We start from the raw sequence: 23,643 nt of genomic DNA, 5'->3' as shown, positions 1-23,643 counted from the left end.
GTTCTTTCAGTTGCCCTGACCTGAGCACCTCCTGCCCATACATTCAGCACTTACAGACGGCTCCTTCTCTTTGTATTCCTGGGGAAAACAACACATGGATTTTCTGCTGCTGCAGGTTTAGCTGTTCTATCTTATGCCTGCTGGGCTCCGTGTTCCTGCTTGGAAAGGGCTGCTGAAGAAGGGCCCTGTGCACCTTTAGAAGTGGGGAGCTTTGTCGTGATTTGTGAACAAGACTCTAAAATTGAAGCCGATTACTTCTTTTGCTGCTTTGCCCTCACTATTTTCTGTTTTCTTTGCTTTAATCAAACAGCAGATGCCTCTGCAAGTTGCAGAACAGTCAGACCTATTTCTCCAATACTATCAAAGACAGCAAAATGCATCTTCCACATACAGAAAAGGTTATTTTAAAGAATAAACCAGCAAGGTTACTTTATTTATTAATTTATGGTATTTTCAAAAAGGGTCTGTCACCAGTTGGCCTAGTTTAGGGTCAGCCCATTGCAGAGAGGAGTATTGATCTGTGTGGCCTCGGAAGACTGAGCTGTGACCACGATCCAAAGAGACACAGTTCCTACTATGGGGCTCCTGTCACAACTGGGGAAAATGAGGCCTAGGTTTAGCCTCCTAATTCCTTTTCAGGACCCTAAATCCTACATTGAACTCAATACAACAACGAAATTGGACAAGGGAGCTGAAATATTTTGTTGAATCAGGGGCTAATTTGGATTTTGTATACAACAGAGAGATAGTTAAACATGGGAAAATTGAGTAGAGAGCGATTTTGGGATAACTGTTGCAGTGTAACTATTACTGAGTAGTGCCTCATGGGAAACCTTGTTCCTTCTCACTGATTAAGTTTATCCACTTTGGGATTTAAACTCACGCCTTCCTTTACTCCATAACAACTCTCCCATGTAAACAAGTCTAGCCTGGGCTGGTCATTTAGTGGGTGAGCAAACTAAATGGTTCCTCCTGCTCTATGCCTCCTTCTACCAATCTCTCTTTCATGCTCTTGATGGAGAGTATCTCATACTCATGTCCCTTTACTTTCCCCTTTCCCTTCTCTTCCTTACTGAAGCAGTTATTAGAGGGAGCAAAGGACAGGGGAGATATTTCTTCTACATCTCTGCCTGGTGCTAAGGCAGAGAGGGGAGGAGATTTCTAACACTCTTGCTGGACTTTCTAACTTGCAGATGCTTTTTGCTCTGTACAGCAGAGCTCCTGCAAGAAGGGAGGCTGAGGTACTTATGGTGCCCATGGTGGATTTCCAACCCCTGGGAAAGAGAAGACCTGCAGAAGGCTAAAAACCCAAGCTCAGTAGACCTAAGATCTTTCACTAGATGTGGAGAAGACTATCAGCACAGCCTTCACTCACCTCAACAAATCCATCCCATGACTTTTAGAACTCCACATTGACATAAATAGCTGGTGACACATACCACCAATTGGTGCACTAAGACTAGGTTGCCACCACCAGTCCTGCCAGCACATCACCATTAGGAACTCTAGGACTCTGGAGTTGAAGGGAGCTTCCCATTGCCTCCCAGCCCAGTGCTCACTGTGACACAGTGTCCCTTCAACAGGACAGTTTCCAACTGGTCCTGGCAAACTTCTACTGGCCACTGCATCAATATCTGTCATGGCATTGGCCTAATGAAACGTCAGTAAGCAGCGCTGTCCATTGATTCAGGCTTTGCTGTGGTGCAGATGAGTTACAGTCTGTGCATTTTATCACAGATTATTATTATTAAAAATAAACCTCCTCAAAGAAAGCAGCCTTCGTTTTGCCCAGCGCAGTATCTCCTACAAGTTATATACTTCTGAGCATAAATAGGGAAAGATAGTTCAAAGCCTCCAGATGAAAGTGGGGTGGTTTGAGCTTGGGGCAGAATGCAGAAATGGTGCTCTCTGGCATGGGGAAAAGTGACAAATGACTCTTGAACCCACTCTTCAGCCTGATTTAACTTCGAACAGAAAACCAATCATCAATAATACTATGCAATACTAATCTAGCACTCTTCTTTCCCTGTATTGGAGAAAGCAGGATTCACGCTGCTGCCTCTTTTGACAGATCCCAAAACCAGGGCACAGAAAGGTCATATATCACTTGCCCAGGGTCACTGACCTGCTCAGCGGACGAACAAGAGGTGGAACAAAGGTTTCCAGCCCAGAAACCTCATAATAGGAAAAGCCATACTGCAAAAAGATTAAATATATGAAGAGATATATTGAAGTTAAATACAATTACTAACATAATAATGGACTTTCCTCTCGTTACTGCCCAGTCTGGGAAATACAGACCTGGATTTCAAATAGTTGGAAGGGTTCAACTGTAATTGCAGTTAATTGCTGAAATTGAATCGTGTTCAAGACAATTTTACTGCTGTTTAGGTTTGTGTTGGAAAGAGGGCAGGGAGGTGGGCAGCACTATCTCTGTTTATTTAGAGAAAATGTTCAGGTCTTGCTTTTATTCCAATGAAAAATAAAAATTAAAAAAAAAAGCCCTTAATATTTGGCTTCTGGTCAGCCCTACTTGTGACAGACCCAGTATTCCTGCATATCCCTAGCACAAAGCCACACAGAACATGGGCCTAGAAGATTTGCAGAATTCATGTTTTTTTCTCTATGTTTTTGCCTCTTACGGGTTTCTGACTGGAAACCAAATGGTCTCAACAAATGCCTCAGAGAGACTCTCCATTTACGAAGTAATACATCAGCAAAATATCTGCAAATTATTCCCAAAATGAACTATTCTCTCTTCTCTAAGTGGGAATTTAAATTAATTGGAATCATTATGTTTTTTTTTTTTCCTTAAATATTACTGTACCAGGCTATAAAGTGTCTGAAATTTAATCTGAAGTCTTCAGAGCTGAAAAAGTGCTTTGCAACTGAAAGTTCGTTGATTTTTTTCCAGCTATATCAACTCGTCTAACAAAAGATAACACCTCTTGCTATCAGCCTTGCTTCTGACATTGAGGACATCCTCCCTGGTTTTCAGAAACTTTGGTTTTATACCGAATGTGCTACCAGCTACTCTGTTCACTTCATCATTTGCAAGGTTTTGTTGATTTATTGAAATGCTTCTACAACAGGAGCTTCAATTAAAACAAAGCACTTCCACTGCCATGTGATGTAGAACACCATCAGTTTTGTTTGGAAGTGATGAGTCAGAAATTAAGAAATAATTTTAAAGGGTAGAACATATGAACAAGAGACCGAAACGAAAGGGACAATGGGCCGTCTCTGTACCTGGAAGAGCCAAGGCATCAAACCTTGTTGTATCTTTCAAACCTTGTTGTATCTTGCCATATTACAAACCAGAGGTAAATCATGCTGCTCTCTCACTGACAGACATTCCTCACCTGAACCGGGTCTCACAGTGGAGACCAGTCTGGTGGGGAGAAGCACAGAATCCAGATTCAAGCTACTTCAAAAATACAGTAGTGTTCCTGAGAAAAAAGATTTAGGCTGGTGGCTGGATAGTCATTTGCTTGTTTCCCCTTTGCTTTTAGATCCCAGGCAAGGACTTGATCTTTTAAATGCTCCTGGGGCTGAAGGTGAGGGTATGTCTACGCTGCACCACAGAGAAAGGCACAAAGATCCCCATTGTAGCATCGTAGCATCCCCCTGAAAAAAGGCAGGATTAATTAGGCTCAATTCATATCTGCTCTGAGTCTGCTGCTTTCAAGTCCAAAGCTCGCACTGCACTACGGTTTTGCTTTCAGCCAACCAGCCATGCTAAAGTTACCTTACAGTTACTTCTTTTCCTTCTTGACCCATAAATACAGCCTATTGCTATACCAGAGAAGACTGAACCTGGCTGGATCAAATCCAGGTAAGTGCTGCCCGTGCTCACTCCCTTTCTACAGATCTTTTGGATGAAACCCAAGCTCAGATGACTGTCGGGCATATCCCCATGCTACCTTTCCCATGGGATACCCTGCAAACAAAGCTACAGGGATGCTGCAAGGGAGAACAAACTGAGGCAATTCAGCAACTCACATCTCTGTCAGAACAAAACCCACTGGCAGTGTGACCTGGCAATTCCCTTAAATTGAAATCAAGACTCAGGAAAGATGAAGAAGTCTGGCAGATCACTGAAAGACTGAAAGAAAGGGTCAGCCCAATGCATAATAGATGTGAAATAGCTCAGTTGAACCATTGAGAAATTCAAATTTAACAGGTAAAAAAAAGAGCAAAAGGTTATTTAAACTTCCAATGTCTACTTCATTTAACTACAGAAAGCTCATGAAATAATCTTAACAAGTATCCCTGGGGTTCTTCAAGGGAAACATCTCACCCAGCAGGAGCTAAAATTTTCCCAGCCAAGAGCTCTCAGCTGGCAGCGTGTGAGTAAGGAGAGCTGAATGTTGAAACATCCTGTAATTGCCGTTAATATGATTACAGCCAGTGCTTCAGTGGGGGCAACCCCTTGAGGAGAAGAAAAGACTCAAGACAGAAGCATGCAAACATTGAAGATTACCCAGTCAAGAAGAAATATACTATGAAAAGAAGTGCTAATTTCACCTAAGCATCTCCCTTTAGCCACTGAGGGTGCTTTAGCTCAAGAGATTGGAGGTATTACAGTTTTTCAGAGACATCTGTAATTGGCAGATGTATTTATGGCATAATTAAATGAAATTTTTTTAGAGTGCAAAGACCCCATTTCAATGATGTTGCTAATATTTCCTCATATGTGAACCTGCACCAGGGAAGTTCTTCCTCTCTGGGGTAGAAAGTCAAGGAAAATCACCCACAGCCAGAAGAGCCTGGAGGAGAATTACCCACCAACTAGCAAACTCCCTATGAGAGCACGGAAGTACTGCATCAGCCATGTGAAACTTCCCCACAAAGAGAGGTGCGCTGTTCCCTGAAGGTTACTTCTGCAGAAATGAAGCAGCTAATGATAGTTGTATCAGAGCCTCTTGCGAGCAAACCCAGCAGGTTTCCTATGTGACAAACACCCAGGGAGGACCAAGTGCTCTGCCTGTCCCCAAAGGGACCATCAGATGTTCTCTCTAACCTCAGAAGAAGTGACTGAGGAACTGGTGATTCTGCAGAGCTTTGTATTTATTTCTGAAGGGTATCAGCAAGAGGAAGAGTCAGTACAGAAGAGTTAACTAGTAGGGCTATGGGGACGGGATGAACAGATGGTATGGTGAAGAGCCATTTCCTTCCCATTTTCATACTGACTGCATCAAATCAATCCCTGGGCTTTCATGACAATAAGATAAGGCTCTGCTGGGAAGGATTTTAGTGATCTGGCTCTATCCTAGTTGTGGATATCATTCTATTGTGTCCTGGCATTTAGTCTATTCTCGGGGAAAAGGTCCTTCAGTTTTTTTTCATTTGATTTTCCCTAACACCTATATCACAGCCATCACCTCTTTTCTAGATGTGGATCTCTGTAAAGCTCATCAGCACTGTTTTATGTTCCTATCCATGTATTAAGGCACTGACACAGGATGCTCCTTAGAGGCTGAGCCTGCTGTTTTTGCAGCCTTAGCTTATCTCATTGCTCCAGACCCAAACAAATTAGTTTGTAATCCTTGGTATTGTATACTTTGGCAAATCTGGCTTTAAAAGTGATCAGAAATGACCTCGTCATGTAAAACTGGAGTTAGTCCAGTTGATTTGTCCTCTCCCCCTGTCTGAGGCTAGTAAGAAAACCCTGCACCTGAACAAATAACAGGTTTTTGCAATCGAAAACATTGATGATTCTGTATTTCCCCATTTGTGACTATGCTGCACCCTGTTTACACACTGTTTGTATCTTTTATACCATTCCCTGTGCACACACAATAACAAAACACCAGCTGGTACAGCATGAATGCTGCTGCAAGGATGCAGAGAGACACCAGACAGAAGTACAGATCTCTGCCTCTGGCTCTGTTACCTTTCCATCTCAGATGCTGCGTTCACTTCCCAGCAGTCCTTTTGACCACTGAGATTTTGGCTAAAGCATCTTCTCTGTTTTTCTCTGGTTTGATTGATTTTTTTTTCTGGTGTCTGAAAAATCCAGCTAAGTCTAAGCCTCTCACATGAGACACCAGTTCTTCAGTCACCCTCTCCCATGGAAGTCTTGTCCTGGCACTTCTAGGATGTTGACTCTCCTTGTTGGGGTCCAGCACTCATCTTAGATGCTAGGGGATGCCTACAGATGTGCAGCTGTGCCAGATGTTCCACCAATGGGGCAGAGCTGATCCATAGAGCAAGAGCATCTGCCCATGAGAAGGCCAGTAAGGTTGAAGAAGGCTGTTGGGGATTTTGCAAGGTCAGTCTCTGTCCAAGCAGAGTCCTTACCTACCCTACTACAGATATCTGACACATTGGGCTGAATTTGAGCACAACTGGTCTGGGAGAAGCTCTTCATGATACATGATCCTGATGGACCACAGGGCACATAATGCCTTGGTTCAAACTTTCTGATAAATGCTTTAAGGTATAGCTGATGGTTCATGCAGATCAATCAGGCATCTGTTTAGTATATTATTGCACAGCTGCGTTGTGCTTGTAAATTATTATTTATGTACTTTTGTAGAACATCTTGAGGGTATTGGCTAAGTCCTTTAACAAATTGAAACAAGGACAACTAATAACACATTAAAAACATGCACGATTTGGCTCATCTATTTACATTTCTACTTTGGCAGGAGGGCTAATACAGCCTCAGAGAAGGATGGGTGTCATTCAAAATTGAGCTGCTCTAAACTACCAACAACTGTTCCATTTAAAAATGGATTTGCCTTAGACACACGATGGAGATGGAAATTCATTACAATGGCAGGCAGTCAAGGAAGGCAGAATCAGTGAAAATGGACACAGAAATTAAGTACTGAGATGCCCTGATAAAGTCAGGGACATGGAGAAGGAACACTGGATGTGTGTGCACTGATGGGTGAGCGATGCACAGAATGGAAAGGCAAAGCTAATCTTAATAAAAATGCTACATTCAGCTAACTGGTAGAAATATCCTGCTTAGAAATGGCTGTTCTTTGCTGCTGTCATCTGCTGGTTGCTTAGGTCTCCATTTTCACATCTTTAAGGGAGTGCAAAGTGTTTTGGGCTCTCAGGAAAAGCCAAAGCCTGTTCCTGTGGTAACGGGAGTGCTGTCCGTAATAAAAACCAGATGACAATGGACTGTTTCCAAAAGGGATATGTACTTACGGGTCACGGAGATATAAGTCTGGAAGTACAGGGACTGATGGAAATATTTAGATAGGAAGCACCATACAAGAACTTTTTGAAAGCTGAAGGCAGATTCCTGGCGTACTAATAAAATCATCTGCAATTCATCAAAAAGTCTGAGGGGAGGTCCCAAGGTTCAAAAGATCACTGACAGTTTAATTAATGGAGTTCACAAAATCAGAGACTTTTGTAACTGCTTACACTATGCTCCTTTTTTAACAATAACTGACATATGAAAACTATATTATGCTTTTGTTATCTTTAGGAAGGGAAACAAATTAAGACTAAGGGCTGCGAAAATGAAGAAGTAAAAATATGAGGAAAAAACATGCATTAATAATATATATTCCTTCCTAAAAACACTGAAGTTTTTTGCCTTTCAGCAAGTTGCTCAAAAGTGCAATAATAGGGGATTCACATTATTTCAGGTGCTTCCTGGAATCCCTCTGTCCCTCCCAACAGCTATGCCCACCTCTGGCATATATAGAAATCAGCTACCCTCAAAATTGCTCCTCCAGACTTCTTTCACATAGGACCTAACTGCAGCAGCTTGCTAATCACAGCAACTGACTGACAATTAAAAAAGGCACAGTCAATCAGCCATCACTAAGTTGGAAGTGACAGGCTGGGTTTTATTTTTAACTAAAACTAGCGAGATTCATGCAAGCTTCCCCACAAAGTTTCTCTTGCACTTTGTGTACAATTTAATACTTTCCTACATGCACTATTTCTTTGCTGTAGAAGGCAAAAATAGCATTCAAAGCAAGGTAAATCTAGGATTTGCATGGCTGCAATGATTATCACATGCTGAAGCAGCACATTTGGGTGAAGTGTGCCCTGCAAAACAATAAATGGATGGATTTATAATTACACAGAAAAGAAAGAACTTATGCAGGGAGTTTTATTTAGCATTTTACAGGCTTTTGTATGTAACTGCTGAGAAGCTTTTATGCGCAACCCAAGGCAAAACCCTGTTTGAAGAGGGGGAGGCAAGAATAAAATCAGTGCACTCTCCTGTGCAAAACAGCTGTAAACTTGTTACCGATCATTTCTAGATTGGATGAAATGGATCCCATTTTGGGCAGAGCCAGGAAACTCCCACTTGGAACAATGCTGAAGTTCTGTCTGCTCCTTGTGAAGCCTCTGGGAATCCATTTCTACGATCCCAATGAGCAGGCAGAAGTTCTCTTTCCCCAGACACAGTTTTGGGTGCATCGCAACTGGCATTCCCAGTTTTGTAGAAGTAAGGTTTGAGGAGTGAGAAGTCTAGTGTGGAAACTCATAGAAACTTCACCCATACCTGCAAGTCATACTGTGTTGAGTTACTAAAATGTCTGCTGTTCAGCTCCAGGAAGCAAGGACAGAAGCAACCAAAGCAGTTGGAATTAATCATCTCTGTTTTGTAACATTTCCCTCTCTTATTTTTGGTTCTCATGTTGGAAAAGTTGTAGATCTACCTGATAATTAGGCTCAGCAGCTCATGCAAAAAGACATTCACTGCTCTGGGCTAATTGTTTGGAGAGGGGTGAGATAATACAACAGATCTCTTTCCCCACTTTCTGTGCAAATCCTACCTGCTCAGACACCGGTGGCCTCAGCACTAGGCGCAACTCTATATAATGGAGGTGGCCCAAAAGCAGGGAACTGGCAGCTCCCAGGGACACTGAAGGCATCACAGAATAAATTGGCTACTCTCAGCAGTAACACAGATGCATTTGTAACACTCCCATGACATATTAGGCACCAGAGGAGTCACATAAAACTAGCAGGGGGAGATCGGCTTTGTTAGGACGCCTGCCCAAAGAAGAGCTGCTGTAGAGTGAAGCCTGGCAAAGCTACAGCCCACAGGAGAAGCTCAGGGACAGGGATGGTGATCTGCTGCTGGCTGAGTTGCCAGGGCCGATGCTCATCACAACATAAAAACACAGGAGGAGCTGATGATAAAGACCTTCTTAACTGGCAATCAAAAATTAAAGGGCAATTTTGCTTCCCATTGCATCATGTACATTGCCTCCCCTTCCCTAGCAGCTGGAAGAGATTAAAAGCATCAGTTTTAATCAATGAGGGGAGGTGAACACAAAATATTTATCTTTTAATATTTATGAGATTAAAAATAGCAAACCTTTGATTTATTTTTTTATCATCATTCAAGTCCAGTGCGAGCAACACTGTTCTGAATCAATATTAGCAGACAGCCTGCAGAAAGCCTTCTGAGCTAACTAAGGAGAGTCTCTTGAGAGCTTTCTAAACAAGAAATTGTATTAATTCGCAAAAAGCACAACAGCAAATTGTCATCAATCTGGATCTTCACTTTAACATAGCCAGTTTACACCTTTGTTTTCCTACGGATGCTGCCCATCCCTGACTTTTCACATTTGATCTTTCCACACACTAATAAATTACTCAGTTTGCATTGCCTGCCTGAAGAAGAGACACTGGTACCTTTCACTGGGATAAATCAGCAGAGTGCCTTTCATAACAGCTGCTGAGTCCCTGCATGCAGAAAGCAGCACATCAGCACACATGATTCTTTTTCAGCCATACCATACTGTTCAAAGATCCTTGAACGAAAAGTATGCTAAATTGCCTTGCATTTCTCAACAAAAACCTACACTAAAATAATAGCCCGACAAACAAGATCAAATGTCCTTTTGATTTAGATTTAGAAAGAGAAGCTACATGTCACGGGGAAAAAAAATACATCTACCTCTGTAATGTCAAAGGATTATCGGAATTGGGCTGAGTCCTACTTTTAACAAAGTTCGTGGTGCTTTGCCTCTCGCTCCTGCAGAAGCAGGGTCAGGACCTCTGAGGAAGGTATTTAATTTAGAGATTATATTCAGAATAGAACAGGGGCCTGCTGGTACCCTGTGGGATTAATGTGGCTCTGAAAGACTATTAAAGATGACGGTGTGCTGGCTAATCTCTGCATCTGCCTGCAGTCTAAAAGCAAAATGTATTAATCCAGATTGTGTCACAAGCCCATGCTACCCCAGGTCTCCCAAAGACCCTGAGGAGTACAGAGTGCTCTGTTTTTCAGGTAAGTACTTAAACACTCACTAAGATACTCAAGTCCTAGAGGTGGTAAGGAGAGGAGAGTTTTCAGGTTTATCACCCACTTCTGCACCTGTCCACAAACATGGTCACAGCCAAGGGAGAATATTGTGCTTATTGGAGGAGAGAAAACCACTGTCCTCCCTCTGTGCCTCCAGAGAGGGGCTCAGAGGTGTGACTGCTCCTGTATCCCTGATTTCCCACAGTCTGTGTGACTTGAAGGGTGCCCAGAAGAGATCACCATAAGGGAGATGATGAAGTGGGGAAAAGGAGAGTGGAGGGAGCGCTGCACACAGAAAAGCATCAGGTTCACAGTTACCAAGAAAAAAACAAAAGAGTGAGAAAGTAAACCCATCGACAGCTTTTACAGCCATCGCTCTGCTCAGACAGCTGTCCCATGGCGTCTGGCAGAGAGGCACAGAGGGGTGAAGGTAACGCTGCTGCAGCTTTCTCTCTTAATTTTTATGCTGCTTTTCTACCTAGCAAAGTCATGAATGGTCCTCCAAGGACTAATTTCCTTCCTTTGACTGTCTCAAACTCAAATCCCCATGCCCCTAAAGGGGAGAAAAGACACAAGGAATTGCTCAAGGGAGCAGGAGATGGGAGGGAAGACCTGCCGAAAAAAAAATCCAGCCTCAGATCTGTAACCCTCATGCAGAAGGAATCATGTGGGTCTCTTGATGGTTGAAGGTGTAGCATGACCTGTGCTGGGCTGTCTGCAATCACACAGCTACAAATGCACAAGGAATGGTTCCATTCTCCATACAGACAAATCCCTCGGATGGGTTTGGCCCAGAGCCATTAGCAGTTTCTCAAGAAATTCCTGGGCACAGACCAGCCAGGGACCACAGTCAATTGGCAGGTGGGATGAGGCCACGTTGTTTGAGTGTTTGAAGTGAGTTGTTCTGTCCCATGCACATTCAATAGAGAAGTCTAGACACCATCAGTGGTTGTATCAGGTCTAAATCCACGAAACAGTCCTTCAGGAAATACTGGAATGGAATATTAACATATCTGGAGACAGCTGTGAATGTAATGAAGCCAAACAACAAAGATTTTTTTAAAAATTGTCTTAAGTGGAAGGTTCTTCAAGCATAACAGAAGCTGCCGATTCTGCTAATATGGGAAGAAAACAAAACCATATTGATTTTAGAGGGTATAATTTATTTGCTCTGTAATCATGTTAAACTGTCACTACAGCTAAACTATAGCTATAAGACTTCATTTTCTGGGACAATATATTCACACAATTTAAGAGAAAAAAGCCAAGATAACTAAAGATCAGAGAGGGACGGGAAAGAGCAGGAGTATCCTGAGACAGGGTAAAAGAATCTTTCCTTTCTCACATGGAGATAGAGAAAGGAATTTGGTGAAATTAAAGGCTAGGCTAGTCTGTGAGAGGGAGCATGAAGTTCCCCTTTTATGTCCAAATTGAGCTGACCTTAATGAGTTACAGGTGAGGAGAAAGGAGGAAAAGTAAGAGGTGAGCTGAGAATCCTTTGCCATGTTTGCAAGAGAGTTGCCTGTTACCACAATAATGAATCAAGAGCTGTAAACACCCAAACACAACGTGACTAACATCATTCTGTGCTTTGGCCCCGAGAAGTGATAAGAGGTGTCACCATGCCTGGCAGGAGAACCCCTCTGCATCCCCTCGCCTTGGCTAGGGGCAGCAAGCAGCAGGACGCATTATTGAGTCCCTGAAAAGATACAGACAGGGAATGGAAACGTGCCATCCACGTTGCCATCAAGAAGTAGGTCAAAGTGATTTTCAAGAGTCTTGAGCAATCCATCGAGTTACAAACAAACTCTAAGTCACGCCAAAACACTGCTGGCCATACAAGCCATAATAGAAATTGATCTGTTGGATCTGCCCTTCCAGAGGCTTGATCCTGCGCTCCCTGAGACCCTGGCCACTGCCTCAAACCAGCAGAGGAATAAGCTGTACGCACAAAAGTACCAGGGCTAAGAGATGGATGAAGATCAAGTACCAGCCTGGGGGTGGGCACATTCCCTATCACAGAATGGGAGTCCAGGACCCCACTGAAGCCCCCACCAGGTGATCTACACTAGTCACAGCTGCTACCTATGCAGTACGTTTTTCTCCCCTGCTTCTCTTCATTAATAATGATGGAAAAACTCGTTTTTCCCAGATAGGTTTTGCCATCATCGCTGTCCCACATGGCAAAAGCTCCCAATAATAGACCAAAAATGGTGAAAATAGATGATGGACCTGCCAGCGCAGACGGACCACTGGGCAGAGGAGGTGCTCAGCATGTCTAGCTCCACAGTCACCCTGCAGCTTTCTGTTTGTCAGAGTTACCCAAGGATGATACTCTGATCCCTTCCTATGTGAGCAAGTCACTCCCCACAACGGAGCAGGCCTGAGCGTGAGCACCAGCTGGCAAAGTGCAAACAGCTCTGAATTAAGATGCTGTAATTGTAAATGGCTTTCAGAGCTCAAAACCTGTGAAAGTCCTCAGGTTCACCAGAACATGTGCAACCTTCAGAAGTGAGGGCCAATATGCAGAGCAATGATTTCTGTCTCTGACATTGCTTCTGCATCAGGACACTTGTTAATATAGGACACCATCTGGAGAGCCTTAAAAACAGAAAAGAAGAGGGATCCTGAATGAACCTTGGTGCAACCTTCACTTTTAGGAGACATGAAGGCAGAATTTAAATTAACATAAAGCTTTTCTAAAAACTATGTGACATGGAAATGATGAGTGTTCAGTCAAGAGACAACATGCAATTCACTAAAACCTCAACCAAAAACAGAGGTAAAATTTAAAAATAAGTTATTCTAATCTGAAACAGAAAAACAGGACATGCCTTAAGACAGTCTGATGGCCCCACCTGCTAAAAAGCCTCAGAGATTCACTGTGTGCTGGGGGAACTAGATAACAGCAGTCACTCACAGTGTTGTCCCTGGCTTTAAGAGCATCACAGGTAAAAGAACCGAGCCTCTCTGGATGGCATTTTAGTGCCTTAAAGTCACTCTTCTCCCCTTGCATCTCCTTGGCTCACTCTCCAGCACACCTTCCAAAGGCAAATGCACCAGAGCCCCTATATAGACAACTGTTCCCTGGCTGCTCCTGGCTCAGTTCTTTAACACAACCCATTTTGCTAATGGTAGAAAACAGTAGTATGGGACCCTACATCTTAAAAGTTGGGGGATGGAAATCTTTGCATTACTGAAACACAGGAGAATTTTAGCCATGATTTCAGGAAGGCCAAATTTCGGTTTGATTTTCTTCCCGAACTTGCACAGACTGTGTTGGTCTGGCAGTTAGCGGGAAGTGGTGCATTAGCTGGTGCAAACTGAAGCAACAATGAGAAAAGGGGAAAAAAAAACCCTTTAAAAATATTTCAGCTGAACTCTTCTGTGGGAACACATTTGGTAACTTGATGTAGGCCTGCCTTCCTGAATTTTGACCAACAATAAAATGTATATTTAGTTATACTGGTTTGAGCCTCCGAAAGGTCTGTCTTGGCTCCTGTCCTCAGGCCCAGCTCCATAGCTCAGGCTCGCAGAGAGGCCCTGCTCCAGCTGTGTGAAATCCTGAAAGGTACTTAATGAATTACACATTATTAATATTCTCTTCCAACATCAGAAGGCAGTAATTAACTCTTTGAAGAATCATCCTAAATACTGCTTTATAACTTTCAGTCTTCAGAGGCAGCTATGTAATCTCATTGTGATTTTAAAGAATATTTTTCTAGATTAATTATTTTTACCAGTTTAGAAAAAAAGCTCCAAGTCCTGGTTCTGCCTTGGAGTGTGCATTAGTGATGTTAGATGTGCCATAAAGATTTCAGAGCACGAAACACAGTATGCTGCAATACTTCGCAATTACAGATTAAAAGTCATCTCACCACCCAGGGCAGGAGAGATGACTGCAGGTCGGAAAGCTAGCAGACATGCTTACTTTATGGGCTCTCAAATGCAGCATGAAGGCTGAGCTACCCAACACACACACACACAAAAAAACCAAAACAAAAACCAAAACACAAAAAAAATAGAGTTGATAATAGCACGCTGACCGGATGCCTTAAGTAGGTCACTCAACATACCAGGCCTCTAAATGTTATTTGGGAGTGAGAAAACAACTTCAGCGTGACTTTCTCTTCCCTGTCATGTGGAACTAACCTTTCGTGCTCAGTACTATTATTAATTTATTAGCCTTTTGAACGTCTAAGTTGTTTTGCAGTCTACGGCTACATTTAAGTGCTTGTTGAGGGACAATGCAGCACAAACACAAATGAGTGTGTGTGGACCCAAGTGCACGCAGGAATATTTCAAAGAGCAGACCTGAAGAAAGAACAATTCTGTCTATATATTTTTGACAGCAAGAAGAGTGATTTTCTTGAGCACAGAACTGCAAGGAGTGTATTTTTGTTATAATTAAATGTCAAACCTTACGAGTGATGACTATGTAGAAAAAGTGCTAAGTATATTTCTATTGAAATCAATTAATGCAGACAATGATTTTATTTCCATTTAGATTACATGACTCCAGCACAAACTGCTGCAGTACAGTGCAGCTCTGTCAGCCCGATCTCATTACCTGAAAAACTGCATTCTGTTCACCTGATGAAACTGTCCTGGATGACACTGCTTTTTTTTAAGAGATGAACTCACCATCAAACACTTCTGTGCCCAACAGGGAATCATGTATACTTTCAGCAGACAGGAGGTTTGAAACAATCCCCTGAATTACTTTATGTAACAGGACTTAAATTGTGTCCCTGGTGCTGAAAGTAGCATGATGTATTTTGTGCCTGGGAACAATACACAGAATTTCTGCAAACCAGGCTCTGGCTCAGCACATCTTACTGCAATACTAGAAGAAAAACTCCATCCAAAAATACATTTTGAGTAAAACTGTATGAGACCTCACAGGTGGAGTTCATCTGATGTACTCTAGGTATTCAAAAGTTAGTGATGATGGGCTCTCTCAAAAGACAACAGAAAGGGGATGGTTTTCCCACCCCAGATGGGGCCCTGAAGAGGGGCCACATGGTTGTCTTCTGGAGGAACCATTCCTCAAGGTCTATAAAGGTGATCAGTGACTAGCTTGGAAATCATCATCCAACTTTTAGTGAAATTAACTCTACCTTGCACGTACCACATTGAAATCTTTCTTTGACTCTTTCACTCTCACATAATGCCCACATATATCCCCAACAAACATTTCTTTTCCTCCTGTAAAATGTAACATTTCTTTAGAAGTACTGCTCCTTCTTGCTCTGATTCATTGCCCCCATGGCAAAGTCCATGTACATAACACCCAGCAGTTATCTGTATTGGAAAACTGAGCTCCACGAGCATTTCCCCCTGGGTGACTCCCTATGCCAAGGTCTTGCAGGGGAACCAGTTTTCCTTAAAAAGGGTGTGTGGGAGAGAACAAAATCCATGAAAACCCAACCAAGAGGCTATTGCCCATATGCATCTCTGGACTAGAGAGTTAAACTCCAGCATATCAACCTGTCAGGAAAAGATCTGTATGTGTTTTTGCTGTACACAACCTTGTCACGGCTAATGGGGGAAGGGGAGTCCCAGGAAGGCAGCTGAAGTGACAGGTTCACAGTTTAAAGAAGGAAAGAATACATTTTGGCAGAATGTATATGGCATTATTTTGTCCCATGAAATCACCGTCAGTAACACCTGAGCAGAACTGTGATCACAGGACTGTAGCTGGTGGCATGTCACAGGTAGGCGAGATGGCAAGGGGGGGATGCTGAAGTCAAGGCTTGGTGGACATCTTATCAACAGAGAGGCGATCGCTAGAAACCCCAAACCAGTTTTCAAACCCCAAAGCTCTTCTTTGGGTCAGAAGTAGAGTTAACAAGCTTCAAGTCAGGGGTAAGCTGACAAGCTGGAACCAAACCTGATTATAATTCAGCTCTTTCAGTCTCCAGCGCAGACAGAGGGGAACCGTAATCCTATTGCATCTGCATTTTGCCAAGGGTATTTTGTGCCATACTTGGTATAGAAATGAGCACAAGGAATGCACTAAAAATTAAAACTCCTTTGAAAAAAAGCATTTGTAAGATGCTCCAGTGGCTAGAGAGAAATTAGACTCAGAAAAGTAAATTCTAGTGCTCCTGTTACTGTAGAGGCTGAAATTGTCTTGGGAAATACTGAGGTAGTCTCGGTACACTATCAGGTGAGATGTTGTAGGTACAGCCGCAAAAAAAATGTTTCGGCAGCTAGAGGATCACAGTTTAATGCTCAATAATCTATAAATCATTGTTATGAGATTTCTTTATGCAAATGAAATTTATATAACGCCCATCAATCTTAAAAAACCATCATCATGATTAAATTTTGCAGCCGCAATGTGAATTAAAGAATCCCTTAACCTGTTTTCAAGATACGTCCTTATAGCTAATTAATTTTTAGATGGAGTGTTCTTTGAAAGGACTAATGGACAGTGAGCATTGCTGATTGATTATAAAATGAGCACAGGGTTTTAGAAGTGAGCTGTGAATGTGAAATCACTACCAAGCTTTATTAACCTTGCCATATTAAAATTCTAAGCTATTCAAGTGAGAAGTAGGTATTAATATGATACTTTTGCTGAGTACATTTTATTTATTTAATATCAATATATTTCTCCTAGTTGGTTTATGCCCTGCAGATCTATCAGACTGTCCTCCATCCTCTATCTTAGCAGGTGAGAGACGAAAGCTCACCTCAGAAATACAGAATCTAGATTCCATCAGACTGTAAAATATAACTTTATACATTATGCAATGGGAAAAAAAAAACCAGCAACTGTGAAGAAAAGGAAAAGAAATTCATATGTCACCCTGCTAGGACTGCTTCTCAGAGCTGCAAATCTATGGGAAACTTTTATTGAGCCATCATTAACGAACAGTGACGACATTTATTGAAAGGCCAGTTAATCTGCAATGACCTGGAAACATCAAGAGTAAGCTGGCGGTTGTAAACACTGCAAACAGTCTGCAAGAGTGTGCAATCTCTTTGTAAGAGAAAGAAGAAAAGAAGAGCGGTCACCTTACCCGTTTCCTCAAATTGCAGGTGAGCGTGAGATTCCTTGAGAATGAGTTTGCAAAAGCAGTATAAAAGTCCAACACTTTGAGCAAGGCTTCTCGTTTAATAATATGTAAATCGCAGTATGTCAGAGCCCGTACATTGGCACATGCATGGGCCAGACTGGTTTCCTTCCAGAAGATATCACCAAACACATCACCTTTACCTGAAAAACAGCAGGAAAAAATTGTTAAAAGGTAAAACTTACGCAGTGTTCCTCAGCACACAAATTATTTATTCCCAAACTGTCTTATGCTTACAGATATTCTCACTTAAGCTCCCAAATGTGAAAGCTAGTGAGGGCAGAAGTTTTAAAAGTATCTGAGGTACCTGAATATCCTTAGTTGTAGCCACAAGTTTTTAAGGTATTTATAGATTACTCTGTGAAGAGTCACAAAGCATAAAAGCCAGATGGTAAAGGTCTCCTTGTAGCTGAACATGCAGGTAATAGATTTTTCAAAGGCTCCTGAATATAGTAATAGATTTTTCAAAAGCTCCCGAATATAATCAGCACTTAACTAATGTTCAGGTGATTTAATATTTCCGATGGTCTGTTCCTAAGTGGCTTAGGAGTCCTGCTCTTACCAAAAGCCCATGACATCTCGGTTCCTACATCACTGTAGCTTTGCAGCGCGGTTCAAGAGGCAGCTTCCAAGGCCCAAGGCCCACATTTTAAAGGACATTTAAACATTTTACTTCAGTGTGAGTGACCACACTCCTTCTGAAAACCCACCAAAATCTTCCCTGAGACCTTCAACCTCTGAGTAACTGGCTCTAAATCTTTAATATATGGAGAAGTCTAGTTCTAAACCTAAACACATCCACTTAATTAGGCTTGCACTTAAGTCTGTCTTTAAATGTTTGCTAAGACAGACAGTATTTGACACTTTAAATATCTGCACATATAAATAACTTCAACCAGATGTGAAAATTACACACGATGGCTATTTCTGCATTGGTAGACAGTATAGCAGCTGATGCTGAGGACCTGACATTCACCCTGCACGTTTTGAGGACTTAGGACTAGATGTAGTCCAGTCCCACGGTCAGAAGATCTCCATGGCGTGGAAGTGCATGAGATGTGCTCCTCTGCATCTCCCAGTTTCTTTTCCTCTGCAAGGAATCCACATGCCCAGACAGCTGTGCTAGACACCGAAACAGGACAAGTGGCAAGGATCAGGACATTAGATTAAAAAATGACACTCCTGACCCAACCAAAACACCAGTATGGATGTAGACTGGAGAGACACTTTAAGGTTTGGACCTGATGGTTGCTCTGAGAAGAGACAGAAGCAGAAAGCACCCTGAAGCATCCAAAAGCTGCCTCTCACTTCCCAGCTGCTCACCAGCCATGGGTTGGGGAAGGGCCATGGTGTGGGGTTTGCGGCTGATGCCTAAAATCCTGAACCAGAAGCCATGGTACAAAGCGCATTTTTTGTTTCAAATACCAATGATATCCAACCTCCTTCTTTTAGCAGTTATTAAAAGGAAACTAAAATCCATCAGTCAGTGGTGGCATTGCTATTGATTTCAGGTACCTCAAGCAGCACCTTGGTGAAGGTTAATGATTTTGGGATAGAAAAGGAAATGTATTTTAATACTTCCACCTTTAAGAACTCACAACATTTCACTCAACTCTATTTTGAGAACATAGACCAGAGTAATAATTTATCCAATCTTATTACTTTTGGGGGTCAGAGCTTCTATTTCTCTAGTTCTATCTCTGCTTTAGGTATTGTATCTAGTAAAACATATCTAATATTTCTCTCATAAAGTAAAATAAAATGTGAAAGTGCTTACCTTCATTTCCTTCTTTTTATTTTCTAACAAAAGCCCGTATAGCAAAATCATATTTTAGAAAGGTTATAACTGCATTCTCATTGAACTGTTTTTAAATAATTCTACATATTTTTATGTAATCAAAATGAACTACACTACATAATACAGATGGTATAATTTATAAAACAAGTTGCTTTAAAACTATTTCCTTATCGCAGAGTATTTTCTAGTAACATATCCTTTCTCTAATGTACTGTTTAGAAATTACCCTTTGCAGTTAATTGTCCTTGTCTATACCCACAGTTCAAAACCTGGTTTACAGACATACTAAGCACAGTTACATAATTTATAGAAAACAGACCTTTTCTGAAATGCACAAAATTGCTTAATGGATTTGCTCTCTGAGGTGGACATAAGACAGAGTTGAGTTCTGTTTCATCAGCTGCAGAGCGCAGTTAAAAAGACAGAATTCAATAACAGGGACTGTTACAATTTTCCCACAGAAATGTGAGCAGAATACTCGTTTTCTTTCTAAATTTAAGGTAACACACAGCTAATTCAAGCCAACAGCATGAAAGCAGTGGATGTTCACTCCAAATCTCTGCATAATGTTGTGTTACAGAATGTGTATCCAACCCACGGATAAATTAGATCACCATTCATAAACTTCAAAAGAACTTCTCATGGTCTTCAGTCCAGTGAGGCAGTGAGCTGCACTGGGTTCCTCAGAAAGGCTGGGACATGATGAACTGAACCTATTCACTCCTCCATGAGCCACCAGTCACTGGATTTGAATGTTGAAGCTATAAGCTCCTCTTACATTGTGGTTTATTCTCTTCCAAAAGTGTAAAATCTTGGAAGCATTTAAGGGTTCTTGAATTTGACATTTCCCCCACACACTTCTGGTTCTCATTAGCCTGTTATAAATGCAGTAAGGAAAGTACTGAATATAAACAAAACCAACCAGATTCTCCAAAACAACCTGTCTTTTCTCATAAATACAGAGATTAATGTACTACACTGCATTCCCATTAACTGTAGTTCACTGAGAGTCGTAATTATTTATTCAAGTTTAATTTTACACAGTGCAACTAAATGAAAAAAAAAAAAACTTTCAGAGTTGTAACAGAAAATTTAACTCATTGTTCTGAAACAGCTCATTGGAGGCACATATATATTGTACATGTGCATGACGTGCACTTCTCCAGGGAGAGCCTGGGGCTGGGCTGGGCACACAGGGGCACTTGAGGCTGATGTGGACTTTTCAAAGCCTCCCCCTAGATATTTTTTGATGTCTCAGCATGTTAAGTCCTAAATCTGCACTGCCCTAAACCCTGAGCACTCAGAGGAGGGCAACAAAGTTGGTGAAGGGTCTGGAGCACAAGTCTGATGAGGAGCGGCTGAGGGAACTGGGGCTGTTCAGCCTGAAGAACAGGAGGCTGAGGGGAGACCTTATCACTGTCTACAACTACCTGAAAGGAGGTTGTACCATGGAAGGTGTTGGTCTCTTTTCCCAAGTGTCAAGTGATAGGATGAGAGAAAATGGCCTCAAGTTGCTCCAGAGAAGATTCAGATTGGATATTAGGAAAAAATTCTTCACAGACAGAGTTGTCAGGCATTGGAACAGGCTGCCCAGGGCAGTGGTGGAGTCACCATCCCTGGAGGGGTTTAAGAGACATGTAGATGACGTTCTCAAGGACATGGTTTAGTGTCAGAGTTAAGAGTTGGACTCAGTGATCTTGAGGGTCTATTCCAACCAAAATGACTCCATGATTCTGTGATTCTAATACCCCTCCTGAATGGAGGTGAAGCTCTTGGAAGTCCTCCTGCCCCTGTTCTCACAGGAGGCACTGGTGAAAAAAAAAAACTGCTGTACAATTAGAGTGGGAATTGTTTGCATATATTTTGCACTTGGTATGAAGAAAGGGAAAAGGGAGCATCAGGATTTGGATCCTGCTGGATTAAAGCCGGCAGGAACCTGGGTGTAAGGATCCGGGAAGTGAAAGAACCAGAGAAACCAAGAAGCCATGTGCAGGATGTTGGTGAAAAGCATCATTTTTACTGAAATAGCTACATTAGCATCATCCTAAACATGGACAAAAATTTGCTGGTATTTTATGTACATATCCCTGCACATAAAACATACATATATATTCATGCAGGTTTGGATATATATTTAGAGACAATCATATGGTATATAACTATGTAATACATTACAATATTTCTGTACACTACTCTATCTTTTATATTACGGTAACTGTCCCATACAGAAGTGAGGGGGCAGATGTTCTTCACAGCCTTGCACCATTTGCCAATTTGTGAGACAACAGCTTACACCCGGATCTTTCAGGCAGAAAAAGTCTTCAGGCCTTATGAAACTCCCCAGTTTGCAAAGGGAATGAAAAAGTCCTTGGACTCAGAAAGACTCTCGTTAAACAGCATCTCAGAACCCATATATATCTATGTAAAGGCAAAATTCATCCTTCTCCAGATGGGGACAGAAACTGAGCTAAAAAACGTCTGAGTAGACATGAAACTTGATGGGGCTTTTAGGAGAAAGCATGGACAGGCAGTGAAAGAATTTGTTCTTAGTGAAAAACAGCACTGAGGAAAAACACATAAAAGGGACCAAGATTTAAGGTGATAAGGTGCCTTTCTGTGCTCTGCAGTCTTAGCTAACAGGCCAGCTACCCTTCCACCCATTTTAAAACATGTCCAAAATCCCATCAGTCACACTAGCAAAAGGCAGATGTGATGAATAATGTAGACTTTCCATCATGAAGCACTCAATTCTCCCGTTCCTTACAAAAAGCAAAGGTTGATTTTGTTGCAGAATCAGTAAAAAGAGAATGTTCATCTTATCAGCTCAGGTACCAAAAGCCATGAAGTGATGGTAGCATGCACAGAGGTGGAGGTCCATGACCAAATATCAAATCCTTGCAGTCATAATTACATATACTGGTATGTATAGTCATACAAATACATCTGCCTGTATCTATACATCTGCAGTGAAAACTCTGGCTTCAGAGTATCTCAAACTGATGCACAAATCCAATGAGCAAGGAGGGAATCGGCTCCTGTTACCCAGAGCAACACACGGTTCTGTGATGGTTCAGCGAGCAGGCGAGCTCTGCAGCTCCTTGCCATGGGACATCAGGGGTGGTTGCATAGCTCTACAAAATTATGGGATGTATTAATGGAATAAAATTCATCTGAGGGTACTAAACACAAAAGATTTCCCTCTGGGTGAGGAAGACCTTGAAACACTATTTAATGGTGGTTTGGGGAATATTCTGGGGAGGTATCACTGTTTGCTTATTTTATCTTCTTACTTTATCCTGCACATCTGCTACTGGACATTTTTGGAGACAGGTTACTGGGCTGGCAGGATTTCTGGACTTAGCTGATAGAACTGTTTATATCTGAAGAGGGGATCTGGAGAAGATGAGAATGACGTAGCGGTGCAAATTCATCAGTTGTCTCCTGCAGCTGGAATATCATTGCTTCCCATATACACAGAGAGATGTGTAGAGATGTCTACAAGACTGTGAGCAAAGGCTTCTTGCCTCTGTCAATGTTTTAGCCGAAACCTCAGCCTTTCCCAGAGCATCCAGAAGGGCCAGAACTCCCTTGAAAATCAGATCAGAGTTGACCAATCAGAAATCCAGCTCTACAGAACAGCACATTAACATGTGAAACGGAAGAACGATACGACAAAACAGCATTTTTAGCATTTCAAAGATTGTCAAAATAGTAGCAAAGAAATAATAACAGGAGACTGTGACTAAGATCCAAGTCCATGCTGGCAAAGGTACTTTGCATTATTTAACACAGTGCAACCTACCTCATCTGTATCTAAAAACACAAAAGAAATTCACTTTTCTTTCAGCATTCAGGACTGCTGCAAGAGCAAAAGGTCTATATGGATATTCTCCTGCTAGTGAAGAGTTTATCCTCTCCACCTCTCTCACTTTTAGTACAAGTCTCCTAGTACTTCTTATTTTTCTAGAAGCCCTAGCTCCTGGAGACAGGATATCTCCATTTTGATTTTATACAGAAATAAGTTTCTGTGCTTCCTGACTGAGGAAATAAACTTGAAAGTATGACCATTCCCACCACCTTCAAAACTCATAAGGCAAACTAGATTGCCTCAAACTGTTAGGCTGATATAAAAGAAATATATCATATGTTTTTTAAATAAGTTTTCTTTTCTTGCACTGCCTTGCCCCTGACATTTTAGTTCCTGGGTTTGGTAGTGAAGCATGCAGGTCTAATTCAAAACCATTTCAGTTCGGTGAAAGGAATCTTTCTGACATTGGAAGCCACAGATCGCATCTACAACATACCAGCTGGCACTAAATTAAGATTGATGCTTCTTATTGTAGTTAACTATCACATAGATAGAGGCAAAAATATTTTAAATTTACAAAATAATGTGAAAAATTGAACATTCCTTTCAACTCTGTCAAGAAGAGGTAATAACACTTTCGAACAAGCGTCAGTAGGACTAAATCTTACATGGTACTACATATGCCAGCCCAGATATTACTTATTCCAAG

The 23,643-nt window shown here is 41.8% G+C and overlaps 1 protein-coding gene across 1 annotated transcript in view; it reads right to left on the bottom strand.

The window, feature by feature from the left end:
• Window positions 1-23,643, bottom strand: part of KCNH5 (potassium voltage-gated channel subfamily H member 5) — a 169,633-nt gene that overhangs the window by 25,074 nt on the left and 120,916 nt on the right. The window contains exon 10 of the mRNA XM_065839182.2: window positions 17,275-17,471. Within this exon, the coding sequence (XP_065695254.1) occupies window positions 17,275-17,471 (197 nt within the window). The remainder of the gene's footprint in view (window positions 1-17,274; window positions 17,472-23,643) is intronic.

Source organism: Patagioenas fasciata, chromosome 5, assembly GCF_037038585.1.
Source record: "Patagioenas fasciata isolate bPatFas1 chromosome 5, bPatFas1.hap1, whole genome shotgun sequence".
NCBI lineage: Eukaryota > Metazoa > Chordata > Aves > Columbiformes > Columbidae > Patagioenas > Patagioenas fasciata.
The sequence above is the reverse complement of the archived record's forward strand: the minus strand, read 5'-3'. Positions and strand labels throughout refer to the sequence as shown.